Below are 15000 nucleotides of genomic sequence, written 5' to 3' on the forward strand. Positions count from 1 at the left end.
ACTCGAAAAAAAACTGAGAAAATTCAAAAAAAAATCTTTTCGAGTTTTTGTTCAAGTTCTAATAGTGTTCAAAAGAAAAACAAAATTACTTCAAAAAGTTTTAAAAGAAATAAAAGAATGGGTTATCAAAAGGGTTTGTTTTCTAAAAAAAATAATAAAAGAATTTTTCAAAGGTTTAAAAGGCAATCTAATTCGATTATTTCGAATAAGAGAAGTCGAAATATATAAATTGAGTCAAATTAAAATTAAAGAAGAAAAATATTCCATGATTAACAATCAGATAATTCATGAATCATCTAGGCAAATTGCATCTCCAAGTTTGAAAAATTGTTTATTGACAGAAAGAAAAATGAAGGATCGAACTCATAGAACAAATACACTTCGAGATCAAATTGAAAGAATTTCCAAAGAGAAAGTAACTCCAAGAATGAATAATCTTAGTCCCAAGAAAACAAGTTATAGTGTTAAAAGATTCAAAAAATGGAAGGTATTAAAAAGACGAAATGCTCGATTAATGTGTAAATTATCTTTTTTTGTAAAATTTTTCATTGAACGAATATATACGGATCCAATTTTATTTATCATTAATAGTGTCAGAATGAATAGAGAATTTGTTCTTGAATCAACAATTCTTCAGAAATCAATTTACAATAATGAAAGAAAACAAAGAACACTTAAAAAAAAAATAAAAATACAATTCCCTTTTTTTCGATTCTAAAAAAGCCAATTGATAATATTAGTAAAAGAAATTCACCTATTCTTTATGACTTATCCTACGTGTCACAAGCATATGTACTTTACATACTCTCAGAACTACGGGTCAATGACTTGTATAAATTAAGATCTGTTCTTCACTCTCAAGGACTGCCCTTTTTTCTTTTTCTTAAGCCTGGAATAAAGGATTCTTTTGAAAGACAAGGAGTAGTTGGTTCGAAATTGAAGAATAAGCAACTTCCGAGTTATGAAATAAATCAATGGAAAAACTGGTTAAAAGTACATTATCAATACGATTTATCTCAGATCATATGGTCTAGATTAATACCCGAAAAATGGAAAAATAGAGTTTCTCAGCATCATATAGCTAAAGCTAAGAAGGAAAATGTAAATAAACAACATCGATATGAAAAAAAAAAATTAATTAATTCAAAAAAAAAAAAAGAATTTCAAGTAGATTTATTAGTTAATCAAAAAGAAAATTTTCAAAAATACTATAGCTATGATCTTTTATCATATAAATTTCTTAATTATGAAAATAAAACGGAATGCTTTTTTTATGGATTCCTCTTTCAAGGAAATAAGACCCAAGAGATCTATTATAATACACCTAAAGAAAGCTTTTTTAATACACTGAGGAATATCCTTATTAATAATTATATAGGAAAGGTAGATAGTCTATATATAGATCTGGACAAATCGGCCGATAGAAAATATTTGGAATGGAAAATTCCAAATTTTGATCTTAAACAAAAATTCGATATTCAGGCGTGGATGCCGATTGATATCAATAGGAATCAAAATACTCAAATTACTAATAATAATAACTCTCAGATAATTCAAAAAAAAGATCTTTTTTATCTTATGATTTCAGAAATGAATTCATCAAAGTCCCCAAAAACTTTTTTTGATTGGATGAGAATGAATGAAAAAATGTTAAAGCGTCCCAATCTGGAACTTTGGTTCTTCCCAGAATTGGTGTCACTTTATACTGTATATAAAACGAAACCTTGGTTTATACCAAGCAAATTCCTTTTTTTTTATTTGAATAGAAATAAAAAAAGTAGTGAAAAGAAAAAGATCAAGGAAAAAGAAAAAAGTTTGATAGCATCGAATAAAGAGCATCGAAATAAAGAAGAAAGAGAACCCACAAGCCAAGGGGATCTTGAATCCATTCTACCAGAACAAAAAGATATTGAAAAAAATTATGCAAGACCTGACACAAAAAAAGGCAAGAAACAAAAACAATACAAAAGTGACACAGAAGCAAAACTCGATTTCTTCTTAAAACGTTATTTGCTTTTTCAATTGAAATGGGACGATACTTTGAATCAAAGAATGATGAATAATATCAAAGTATATTGTCTCCTCCTTAGACTGATAGATCCAAGACAAATTACTATATCCTCGATTCAAAAAAGAGAAATGAGTTTGGATATAATGCTGATTCGGGGAAATTTCACTCCTACAGAGTTTATGAAAAGGGGAATATTAATTATCGAACCCATTCGACTGTCTGGAAAAAAAGAGGGACAGCTGATTTTGTATCAAACTGTAAGTATTTCGTTGGTTCATAAGAGTAAGTACCAAATTAATCAAAAATACGGATATGTTTTGAAAAAAAACAAAAAAGGGGATGAAGCTATTTTACCACATCAAAGAATAACTCAAAAGATAAAGAAAAATCATTTTGATTTACTTGTTCCTGAAAATATTTTATCGTTTAGACGTCGTAGAAAATTTCGAATTCTAATTTGTTTGACTCCAAAGACTCGGACTGATGTAGATATAAATCTAGTATTTTACAACGAAAAGAGCATCAGCCAAGTTTCACATGATAATAACTACTTTGATAGAGAGAAAAAGAAATTTATGAAAATCAAACTCTTTCTTTGGCCTAATTATCGATTAGAAGATTTAGCTTGTCTGAGTCGTTATTGGTTTGATACCAATAATGGCAGTCGTTTTAGTATGGTAAGGATCCATCTGTATCCACAATTGAAAGTTTGTGGATAATACACTTTTTTTATATATCCTATACTCTATTTTATATATCATTCTATATATCTTATACTCGATATATAATATAGGGTATATGAAAACAAACAAATACACAGATGAATCACATGTCTCACATTTCATTCTAGTATCGAATATGAAATAAATAATGTCTCAATTAGATTTTTAAATGAAGTAACAGAATCTTCTTCATTTTAGGTCTCAAATTTTTGATGTGAAAGTGTACCAATTCTTTTCTATTCCCATCTAAATCCAGTTTGAAATTGGATTGATTGATTTGAATTCTCAAAATGAAGCGTTTATAAAAAAATTCGAATTCGATTATTGTATATAAAAAATTACAATGAATAGGATTATTATTACTGATCGGTAAAATCCATATTTGTAAAAAGAGAAAGAGGAATTTTTTGATGGTAAAAAATTCATTCATTTCGGTTATTTCTCAAAAAGAAACGGAAGAAAAGAGAGGGTCTGTTGAATCTCAAGTATTCAGTTTCACCACTAAGATAAGTAAACTCACTTCACATTTGGAATTGCACAAAAAAGACTCTTCATCTCAGAGAGGTTTGCGAAAGATTTTGGGAAAACGTCAACGACTGCTAGCCTATTTGTCAAAAAAGAATAGAGTACGCTATAAAGAATTAATTAGTGAGTTAAATATTCGAGAGAGAAAAATTCGTTAATCTGAAGCATGATGCCATTTCAGCTTAGTTGTTTACATTTGTATGAACTTATTTTTCATTTCAGCAATACATGGAAGAATCACTCGGGAACAAACTTATGATTTCGCCAACTCCAAGAAAGGACCTCATGATAGTCAATATGGGACCTCACCACCCATCAATGCATGGTGTTCTTCGACTGATCGTTACTCTCGATGGTGAAGATGTTATTGACTGTGAACCAATATTGGGTTATTTACATAGAGGAATGGAGAAGATTGCGGAAAATCGAACAATTATACAATATTTGCCTTATGTAACACGTTGGGATTATTTAGCTACTATGTTCACAGAAGCAATAACCGTAAATGGACCCGAGCAGCTAGGAAATATTCAAGTACCTAAAAGAGCTAGCTATATCAGAGCTATTATGTTGGAATTGAGTCGTATCGCTTCCCATTTGTTATGGCTCGGCCCTTTTCTGGCAGATATTGGGGCACAGACCCCTTTCTTCTATATTTTTAGAGAACGAGAATTGATATATGACCTCTTCGAGGCTGCTACCGGTATGCGTATGATGCATAATTTTTTTCGTATCGGAGGAGTCGCTGCTGATCTACCTTATGGCTGGATAGATAAATGTTTGGATTTTTGTGATTATTTTTTAACCGGGGTTGCTGAATATCAAAATCTTATTACACGGAATCCAATTTTTTTAGAACGAGTTGAAAGCATAGGCATTATTGGTGCAGAAGAAGCACTAAATTGGGGTTTATCAGGACCAATGTTACGAGCTTCCGGGATACAATGGGATCTTCGTAAAGTGGATCGCTATGAATGTTATGACGAATTTGATTGGGAGATTCAATGGCAAAAAGAAGGCGATTCATTAGCTCGATATTTAGTACGAATTAGTGAAATGACAGAATCCATAAAAATTATACAACAGGCCCTGGAAGGAATCCCGGGGGGACCGTATGAAAATTTAGAAATCCGGCGCTTTGATAGGATAAAAGATCCTGAATGGAATGATTTTGAATATCGATTTATTAGTAAAAAAACTTCTCCAACTTTTGAGTTGTCCAAACAAGAACTTTATGTAAGAGTCGAAGCCCCAAAAGGAGAGTTGGGGATTTTTCTGATAGGAGATCAGAGTGTTTTTCCTTGGAGATGGAAAATTCGACCTCCGGGTTTTATCAACTTGCAAATTCTCCCTCAATTAGTTAAAAGGATGAAATTGGCTGATATTATGACGATACTAGGTAGCATAGATATCATTATGGGAGAAGTTGATCGTTGAAATGATAATTGATACAACAGAAATAGAAGCTATCTATTCTTTTTCCAAATTTGAATCCTTAAAAGAAGGATATGAAATTATATGGATGCTTGTTCCTATTTTCACTCTTGTGTTAGGAATCACACTGGGTGTACTAGTAATTGTTTGGTTAGAAAGAGAAATATCTGCGGGAATACAACAACGTATTGGACCCGAATACGCCGGACCTTTGGGAATTCTTCAAGCTCTAGCAGACGGTACAAAACTCCTTTTTAAGGAGAATCTTCTTCCATCTCGGGGAGATACTCGTTTATTTAGTATGGGACCAGGTATAGCAGTCATATCCATTTTACTAAGTTATTTAGTAATTCCTTTTAGCTATCATTTTATTCTAACTGATCTTAGTATTGGTGTTTTTTTATGGATCGCCGTTTCAAGTCTTGCTCCTGTTGGACTTCTAATGTCGGGGTATGGATCAAATAATAAATATTCTTTTTTAGGTGGGTTAAGGGCTGCTGCTCAATCAATTAGTTATGAAATACCATTAACTCTATGTGTATTATCAATATCTCTACGTGCGATTCGCTGAAACATAAAAATTCCCTTATTTCGTTTCTTTCTGACAAGAAAATTAAATGAGTTGAATATCCATTTTTTTTTTATTCATCATTATCATTAGGGTGGATGAACTAAACCAGATAGTTATATGAGTGAAATAAAACAGCTTCAAATTTTGCTGTTAAATAAATTCAATCCCATTTCCTATGTACAAGAATTAAGTGAAAGCAAACATAAGCGGCCTACACTGTTTAATCCAAGATTGGTTGATTAGTCACCATAGCTTGAAGTGGGTTCAAAAGATCAACTGTATGGGATTTTCTCTTACGATAGATATATTACCAACTAAAAAAATGAGTGGATGGTTAGGAAGACCAAGATACACAAAGGATTAGTAATGGAGATTCTATAAATTATCCAACCGGATATTTCTTTTTCTTTATAGAAAAGTAATTCAAATTGGGGCTTTTAGTTGGTAGAAATTATTAAGAAGTACTCCTCAAGATTTCGATCCAGAGTATGTTCCTATCCGCTGATTAAGTAAATAACTATCAAGAACGAAGGAATCTTTTACTTTTCAGTAATGTCCCTAAGAAAGTAGAATAGGAACGAAATAAAATCAAAATATGTAATGTAATATCGAATTTTTTTTCGTAATAAAAAGTGATAACTTGAAATATCTAAGTGTTATTTCTCTAAAAAGTCAACTCTTTTTTAATTCAAGGATAAAGTTATTAAGCAATAAAGAAAAATGAAAATTCGGAAAAGATGAGATTAATTCAGAAGCACTATTTTATTAGCAGACAGAATTCCATTGGTCTAATTCTAGGCTTTAGGATAAGAGTTTGACTCTTTATCAATCCTACACAAACATATCAAGATAAATGAAAAGTCCTTCGGTTTATTTGTGATCTATGAGGAGCCGTATGAGATGAAAATCTCATGTACGGTTCTGTAATAGCGATGGGAACAGTGATGTTATCATCGACTATGATTATCTAACAGTTCAAGTACAGTTGATATAGTTGAAGTGCAGTCAAAATATGGTTTTTGGGGATGGAATTTATGGCGTCAACCTATAGGGTTTATCATTTTTCTAATTTCTTCTCTAGCCGAGTGTGAGAGATTGCCTTTTGATTTACCAGAAGCAGAAGAAGAATTAGTAGCAGGTTATCAAACCGAATACTCAGGTATCAAATTTGGTTTATTTTATGTTGCTTCGTACCTAAATGTACTCGTTTCTTCATTATTTTTAACAGTCCTTTACTTGGGAGGTTGGAATCTTTCTATCCCATACATATTCGTTACTGAACTTTTTGACATAAAAAAAAGAAGTCAAGTTTTTGGAACAATAATCGGTATCTTTATTACACTAGCTAAAACTTATTTCTTCTTGTTCATTTCTATTGCAACAAGATGGACTTTACCGAGATTGAGAATGGACCAACTATTAAATCTTGGATGGAAATTTCTTTTACCTATATCTCTAGGCAATTTATTATTAACAACTTCGTCTCAACTTCTTTCACTGTAAAGGAATAAAATATTCGATTTTCACAACTTGTCACAAACAAGAGAAAGAAACAAGTCAAATTATTTATAGATATTCCGGTATGTTCCCTATACTGAGTCAGTTCTTGAATTCTGGTCAACAAACAATCCGAGCCGCGAGGTACATTGGTCAAGGTTTCATGATTACCTTGTCCCACGCAAATCGTTTACCTGTAACTATTCAATATCCCTACGAAAAATTGATCACATCAGACCGTTTCCGGGGCCGAATTCACTTTGAATTTGATAAATGCATTGCTTGTGAGGTATGTGTTCGTGTATGTCCTATAGATCTACCTGTTGTAGATTGGAAATTGGAAATTAATATTCGAAAGAAACGATTGCTTAATTACAGTATTGATTTTGGAATCTGTATATTTTGTGGTAATTGCGTTGAATATTGTCCAACAAATTGTTTATCGATGACTGAAGAATATGAACTTTCTACTTATGATCGTCACGAATTGAATTATAATCAAATTGCTCTAGGTCGGTTACCGGTGTCAATAATTGACGATTACACAATTCGAACAATTTCTTCGAATTCACCTCAAATAAAAAATGTATAAAATTCTTGATTCAAAAACCATTTACAAATTCAAAATCAAAATAGCTTTTTGACCTAAAGGAATGAGGTTTTGGTTTGGTCAATTGGTCAAGAAGGGTTGGTTCGCGAGAATCCTGGCTTCGTTTTGATTGAAAATCGATTTCTATTCGAATAATGATTTCAAAATGGATAGTTTCAACTTCTGCTTTTAAGAATAAGCATAGCCCCATAACTGTATTTCTATCAATCCACACCACCCCCCCATTGAAATTTCATTCAATTAAGAAATATCCTGTAGTTTTAGGATAACTTCGTTTTCCTGGTCAAGTCGACAAGGGCATGAAATTATTTGATTTTTTATAGAAAAAATGGATTTACCTGGACCAATACATGATTTTCTTTTAGTCTTTCTGGGATCGGGTCTTATATTAGGAAGTTTGGCAGTAGTATTATTTCCGAATCCGATTTATTCGGCTTTTTCATTGGGATTGGTTCTTTTTTGTATATCCTTATTCTATATTCTATCGAACTCGTATTTTGTAGCTGCTGCGCAGCTCCTTATTTATGTGGGAGCTATCAATGTTTTAATCATTTTTGCTGTAATGTTTATGAATGGTTCAGAATATTCCAAAGATTTTTATCTTTGGACCGTTGGGGATCGAGTTACTTCAATGGTTTGTACAAGTCTTTTTATTTCACTAATCAGTACTATCCTAGATACGTCCTGGTATGGGATCCTTTGGACTACAAAATCAAATCAGATTCTAGAACAAGATTTGATAAATAAGAGTCAACAAATTGGAATTCATTTATCAACGGATTTTTTTCTTCCGTTTGAATTCATTTCAATAATTCTTTTAATTGCTTTAATAGGTGCAATTGCTATAGCTCGTCAATAATAAATCTTTCAAACGAGTAATTGAAATGAAAATAGAATTAACAGAAAAGGAGTTGGTTAATGATGCTCGAACATATACTTGTTTTGAGTGCTTATTTATTTTCTATTGGTGTCTATGGATTGATCACAAGTCGAAATATGGTTAGAGCCCTTATGTGTCTTGAACTTATATTAAATTCAGTTAATATCAATTTTGTAACATTTTCTGATATTTTTGATAGTCGTCAATTAAGAGGAAACATTTTCTCAATTTTTGTTATAGCTATTGCAGCCGCTGAAGCAGCCATTGGATCGGCTATTGTTTCATCAATTTATCGTAACAGAAAATCAACTCGTATTAACCAATCCAATTTTATGAATAAATAGTATTTCATATAAATAGAATTGGAATATTCCTAAATTGATTCAAATTAGTGGTTTTGGACGGGTAAGATACGATCTTGGTTGAAAAAACAGAAAAAATCAAAGTATTTTGGTTTTCACTCATAAACCAATTTGGAAACCGATTAATTCGGATCATTCATTGATTCGTCTGGTATCGAGATCTAGGATTCATTTACAAGTTAGTTTACTAGACCGAAAATTTTTGATATTTAAAAACGGATAGATCTAATGTCACATTCAGTAAAGATTTATGATACATGTATAGGATGTACTCAATGTGTCCGAGCATGTCCCACCGATGTATTAGAAATGATACCTTGGGACGGATGTAAGGCTAAACAAATCGCTTCTGCTCCAAGGACCGAAGACTGTGTTGGTTGTAAGAGATGTGAATCCGCCTGTCCAACGGATTTCTTGAGTGTTCGAGTTTATTTATGGCATGAAACAACTCGCAGTATGGGTCTAGCTTATTGATACGTTCCATAAAACTCTACTTGATTCCATTTTATTGTTTTTTTTTTATCGACAAAACCTGTGCTCAAAATAAAATTCAAATATTTTGAGCACAGGTTTTTCTGGACCAAGTGTATCTTGTCTTTACCACGAATCATTTTCCTTGGTTAACAATAATTGTAGTTTTGCCGATATTTATGGGGTCCTTAATTTTCTTTTTTCCACATAGAGGAAATAGATCGACCCGATGGTATACTATATCCATTTCTATATTAGAACTTCTTTTAACAACTTATGCATTCTGTTATCATTTCGAATCGGATGATCCATTAATCCAACTAATTGAGGATTATAAATGGATCAATTCTTTTGATTTCCATTGGAGATTAGGAATAGATGGACTCTCTATAGGACCCATTTTACTGACGGGATTCATCACCACTTTAGCGATTTTAGCGGCTTGGCCAGTTACTCGAGATTCGAGATTATTCCATTTCCTGATGTTAGCAATGTACAGTGGACAAATAGGATTATTTTCTTCTCGGGACCTTTTACTTTTTTTTCTCATGTGGGAGTTCGAATTAATTCCTGTTTATCTACTCTTATCTATGTGGGGAGGAAAAAAACGTTTGTACTCGGCTACAAAATTTATTTTGTACACGGCGGGGGGTTCTGTTTTTCTTTTAATGGGAGTTCTGGGTATCAGTTTATATGGTTCTGCTGAACCAACATTAAATTTCGAAACATTAGACAACCAGATCTATCCTGTGGTCTTGGAAATAATATTCTATATTGGATTTTTTATTTCTTTTGCTGTCAAATTGCCAATCATACCCCTCCATACATGGTTACCAGATACCCATGGAGAAGCACATTATAGTACTTGTATGCTTCTAGCCGGAATCTTATTAAAAATGGGAGCGTATGGATTAGTTCGCATCAATATGGAATTATTCCCTCATGCTCATTCTATATTTTCTCCTTGGTTTATGATAATAGGCGCACTGCAAATAATCTATGCAGCTTCAACATCTATAGGTCAACAGAATTTAAAAAAAAGAATAGCCTATTCCTCTGTATCTCATATGGGTTTCATAATTATAGGAATTGGTTCTATCACCGATATGGGACTAAACGGAGCCTTTTTACAAATAATCTCTCATGGATTTATTGGTGCTGCACTATTTTTCTTGGCCGGAACGATTTATGATAGAATACGTCTTGTTTATCTTGACGAAATGGGTGGAATTGCTATTCCAATGCCAAAAACATTCACAATGTTCAGTAGCTTTTCGATGGCCTCCCTTGCATTACCAGGTATGAGTGGTTTTGTTGCCGAATTAATAGTCTTTTTTGGACTAATTACTAGTCCAAAATATCTTTTAATGACAAAATTCCTAATTACTTTTGTAATGTCAATTGGAATGCTATTAACTCCTATTTATTTATTATCTATGTTACGCCAGATGTTCTATGGATACAAGATAGTTAATATTGCAAACTCTTATTTTTTTGATTCTGGGCCACGAGAGTTATTTCTTTCGATCTCTATTTTTTTACCCATATTAGGTATTGGTATGTACCCCGATTTCGTTCTTTCATTATCAGTTGAAAAAATGGAAGTTATTCTATCTAATTCTTTTTCTAGATAATTTTTAGAAAAAACTAAAATAAACTAAATTGGATCATTTGAAAAGTCTTCATTGTACAATGACAAAAAGAAAAGACAGACTTTTTCTTCTCTTATGTTAAGTAAAAAAAATGAAATTTGAACTGGCGAGAATTCCGCGGATGACTACAATGTTTGATTCACGAGGTTCTCGCCAGTCCACCCAAAGTTTTTTTATCTTATATGTGCTGTAAACGCTTCGATTCCTACTTGTAAGAATCACTTTTTCAATTCAATTAGATGTGAATGAAAATGAACCATATCTATGTAATCCTATTCCTAATAGATTGACTCCAAAATAACATATCCAAATTAAAAGAAAGCCAATAGACGCTACAATTGCTGAATTTGTACTCTGAAATTTGATATTTGTTCGAGTATGTAAATAACTCGCAAATATGATCCAAGTAATAAAAGCCCAAGTTTCTTTCGGGTCCCAACTCCAATAGGATCCCCATGCTTCGTTAGCCCATACTGCTCCAGAAAGCATTCCTATGGTTAAAAAGAGAAATCCTAGACTAATAACGCGATAACTCCAATAATCCAATTCTTGAATCAAGCGCGACCTGTAATAATTTGTTGCAGAAAAAAAAGAACTATTTTTGAACACATTATTTCCTTCGCTCATATATTTAATTTCACCAACGAAAAATGACTCATTTAAATTTAATAAATAATTACTCGTATAAAAAAACTGTCTCTTTTTTCTAACTGTAATGACCAGAAGCGATACTGATAATAATGATCCACACAAAAGAGCCGCATAGCCTAATATCATCATACTTACGTGCATTATTAGCCATTGGGATTGAAGAGCAGGCACTAAGATTGTGGATTTGTCTATTTCAGTAAAAAGGCCTGAAGTAGCAAAGCCCTGGGTCAAAATAGCACTTGGACCAATTATTGTGCTTAGAAGATTTGCATTTTTTTTGAAATACGGAACTATATGAATAAGGGAAAAACTCCACGAAAGAAAGATTAATGATTCATATATATTACTTAAGGGAAAATGTTCCAAATAAATCCAACGATTCATTAACAATCCTGTTATACAGGAAAAAGTTATTATCAAACCTTTTTTATATGAATCATCCAGTTTTACGATTTCATCGAGTAAAAAGGTTATCAAATAAACTATAAGTATAATTGAAACGATCGAAAAAGTAATATGGGTTAATATATGCTCTAAAGTTGAAAATATCATAAAAAATTGCCTTAATTAGAAAATCGAAATAGGAAGTTGAATTCATTATAAGATCTACTTACTTTCTTTTAGGAGATGACATGCCGCCACTCGGACTCGAACCGAGATGCTCTAGCACTGCTTCCTAAGAGCAGCGTGTCTACCAATTTCACCATAGCGGCTTGTCTTGAACTCATAATAGCTTGTGACTAAAAAATCATCTACAATTAAGAATTCAACTGAGTGCAATATTTTTTACAAATTGATGAAAAAATCCGTTCAAATGGGTATTTGAAGGTTCATTATTTTCGTTTAGGGTCTTCGTTTTATTGTATATTTCATACTTTCCTTCTTTAAAACCAGGAATTAAGAGGGTATAACCCCCTCCAAAAAAAAAGAATTTTGGTCTTAATGAACTCTTTTTTATTTGATAAGGTAAAGAGAATTCTTCTGCTTATATATTATATATGATAAGTTTGAAAACCGTACCAAATTCCAGTTCCTGTTGAGTTAATAAACAGGAACTGGAATTTGGGGGTTTCGTTTTACAAATGGAATCAGTCAAGTTTTGAGTCAGTCCAATTGAGATTATTCCAGCGTCTTATATTATAAAGAAATAAAATATGTATTTTATTTCTTTGTCGCACAAAAACTTGTTGAATTCCCGGTAGAAAGAGATTTTCCTAAGGAAAAGGCTTTTAACGACGCCCGATATCCTTTTTTTTTCCAAAAATTTTACGAATACGCTTTTTTGATGCAGAAGTGCGTTTTTTTGGAACTGCCATTTAAATAAAAATTAAGAGATTGCTAGCTGAATGTGAAAGACATTTATTGTTCAAAAACAATCTGCGCTTTTCGAATATTTTTTTTTTCAAAAAAAATCTTTAATTAAAAAATAGAAAAGAATGGATAAGATAAGTGAGATAAATCTAAAATTGCTCGAAAAGGAAATATTACTAAAAAGAATATTCTTCTTTTTTTTTAGTAATTTGTTAAATTGAGTAAAAATATCCCTAATTTGACTTGAATTTTCAAATTTGTAGTGGACGGATAATCAATCTCTTTAGTTTGACCAGATGGAACTTCTTGGTTTGGATATTGGAATTATTTATCAGAATAAATAAGTATAAAAAGAAATTAAAACCCAAAGATTCTATTTAAGTTATGTTAACTTAGTGTATATCTTTATCCTTTTATTGAGTCCTTTCAAAAAAGGTGAAGTCTATTGAATCATAAACAATTCATATTAATTAAGAATTCAAAAAAATTTATGGAACAGACATATCAATATGGGTGGATCATACCTTTCATTCCCCTTCCAGTTCCTATGTTAATAGGAGTAGGACTTCTTCTTTTTCCGACAGCAACAAAAAATTTTCATCGTCTGTGCACTCTTCCGACTGTTTTATTGTTAAGTCTAGTCATGATTTTTTCAACTAATTTTTCTATTGAACAAATAAATACCAGTCCTATCTATCAATATGTATGGTCTTGGACGCTCAATAATGATTTTTCTTTAGAATTCGGTTATTTGATCGATCCACTTACTTCTATTATGTCAATATTAATCACTACTGTTGGAATTATGGTTCTTATTTATAGTGATAATTATATGGCTCACGATCAAGGATACTTGAGATTTTTTGCTTATATGAGTTTTTTCAGTACTTCCATGTTGGGATTAGTTACTAGTTCCAATTTGATACAAATTTATATTTTTGGGAATTGGTTGGAATGTGTTCCTATCTATTAATAGGGTTGTTTGGTTCACACGACCTCTGCAGCAAATGCTTGTCAAAAAGCTTTTGTAACAATCGTGTGGGCGATTTTGGTTTATTATTAGGAATTTTGGTCTTTTTTGGATAACAGGTAGTTTTGAATTTCGGGATTTATTCGAAATGGTTAATAACTTGGTTTCCAATAATCAAGTCAATTCTATATTTGTTACTTTGTGTGCTGTTCTATTATTTGCTGGTGCAGTTGCTAAATCCGCACAATTTCCACTTCATGTATGGTTACCTGATGCTATGGAGGGTCCCACTCCTATTTCGGCTCTTATCCATGCCGCTACTATGGTAGCAGCGGGTATTTTCTTGTAGCTCGTCTTCTTCCTATTTTTATAGTTATACCTTATATAATGGATTTCATCTCTTTGATAGGCATAATTACAATATTATTAGGAGCTACTTTAGCTCTTGCTCAAAAAGACATTAAAAGGGGTTTAGCTTATTCAACAATGTCTCATGGGGTTATATGATGCTAGCTCTAGGAATCGGGTCTTATCGAAGTGCTTTATTTCATTTGATTACTCATGCTTATTCAAAAGCATTATTATTTTAGGGTCTGGGTCTGTTATTCATTCAATGGAAAGTATTGTGGGCTATTCCGCCGATAAAAATCAGAATATGGTTTGATGGGGGGGTTAACAAAGTATATACCGATTAACCACACTACTTCGTTTTATTAGGTACCTTTTTCTCTTTGTGGTATTCCACTCTCTTGCTTTTTTTGGTCAAAAGATGATTCTTATGATAGTTAGGTTGTATTCGCCTATTTTTCGCAATAATAGCTTGGATCACGGCGGGATTAACCGCATTTTATATGTTTCGGACCTATTTACTTACTTTTGAAGGGCATTTAAACATTAATTTTCAAAATTACAGTGGAAATCAAAATATCTTTTTCTATTCAATATGTCTATGGGGGAAAGGTCGTTCAAAAAGAATTAAACAAAATTTTCGTTTATTAAGAATGAATAATAATGAAAAGTTTGCTTCAAAAAAGATATATCAAAGAAATGAGAATGGAAAAAAAAGAAATGGGGGACAGCCCTTTTTTAATATTATTTCTTTTGCTAGGGAAAAGGCTTTTTCTTACCCTTATGAATCGGAAAAATACTATGTTATTTTCGTTACTTGTATTAGTACTCTTTATTCTGTTTGTTGGATCTATAGGAATTCCTTTTAATGAAGCAGAAACAGATATATTATCCAAATGGTTAGCTCCTTTTCTATATGAAAGATCAAAGGATTCAACAGATTGGTATGAATTTTTGAAAGATGCAATGTTTTCAGGCAGTTTAG

At 32.0% G+C, this 15000-nt stretch overlaps 4 protein-coding genes across 4 annotated transcripts in view; 3 read left to right on the forward strand and 1 right to left on the reverse strand.

The window, feature by feature from the left end:
* Nucleotides 1–861, forward strand: part of LOC127261499 (protein TIC 214-like) — a 4292-nt gene extending 3431 nt beyond the window's left edge. The window contains exon 1 of the mRNA XM_051289812.1: nt 1–861. This exon is cut by the window's left edge and continues 3431 nt beyond it. Coding sequence (XP_051145769.1) covers nt 1–718 — 718 coding nt within the window. The 3' untranslated portion in view covers nt 719–861.
* Nucleotides 862–2737: 1876 nt separating this feature from the next.
* On the forward strand, nt 2738–8612 carry LOC127261502 (NAD(P)H-quinone oxidoreductase subunit H, chloroplastic). Its single transcript, XM_051289814.1, has one exon. It carries the CDS (start codon nt 3487–3489, stop codon nt 4693–4695), a length of 1209 nt encoding a protein of 402 aa, XP_051145771.1. The 5' UTR covers nt 2738–3486; the 3' UTR covers nt 4696–8612.
* On the forward strand, nt 6846–12317 carry LOC127261481 (NAD(P)H-quinone oxidoreductase chain 4, chloroplastic). The gene is made up of 3 exons (XM_051289801.1): nt 6846–6904; nt 7952–8057; nt 9182–12317. The coding sequence occupies exons 1-3, from the start codon at nt 6846–6848 to the stop codon at nt 10715–10717; spliced, it is 1701 nt and encodes a 566-aa protein (XP_051145758.1). The 3' UTR covers nt 10718–12317.
* A 2640-nt stretch (nt 12318–14957) lies between these two features.
* LOC127261507 (uncharacterized mitochondrial protein AtMg00370-like) overlaps nt 14958–15000 on the reverse strand; it is a 2114-nt gene continuing 2071 nt past the window's right edge. The window contains exon 1 of the mRNA XM_051289820.1: nt 14958–15000. This exon is cut by the window's right edge and continues 2071 nt beyond it. The gene's annotated coding sequence lies outside the window, so the exon portion shown is untranslated.

The sequence above is a fragment of the Andrographis paniculata genome, unplaced genomic scaffold (genome assembly GCF_009805555.1).
Source record: "Andrographis paniculata isolate CXL003 unplaced genomic scaffold, ASM980555v1 Contig63END, whole genome shotgun sequence".
Lineage (NCBI taxonomy): Eukaryota > Viridiplantae > Streptophyta > Magnoliopsida > Lamiales > Acanthaceae > Andrographis > Andrographis paniculata.

Coding starts and splice junctions, on each gene's coding strand:
- LOC127261502 (XM_051289814.1), top strand. CDS start 3,487: ATGGAAGAATCACTCGGGAACAAACTTATGATTTCGCCAACTCCAAGA.
- LOC127261481 (XM_051289801.1), top strand. CDS start 6,846: ATGTTCCCTATACTGAGTCAGTTCTTGAATTCTGGTCAACAAACAATC. Junction 6,905..7,951: donor CAAACAATCCGAGCCGCGAG/GTACATTGGTCA, acceptor TGAATGGTTCAG/AATATTCCAAAGATTTTTAT. Junction 8,058..9,181: donor ACTATCCTAGATACGTCCTG/GTATGGGATCCT, acceptor TTTTGAGCACAG/GTTTTTCTGGACCAAGTGTA.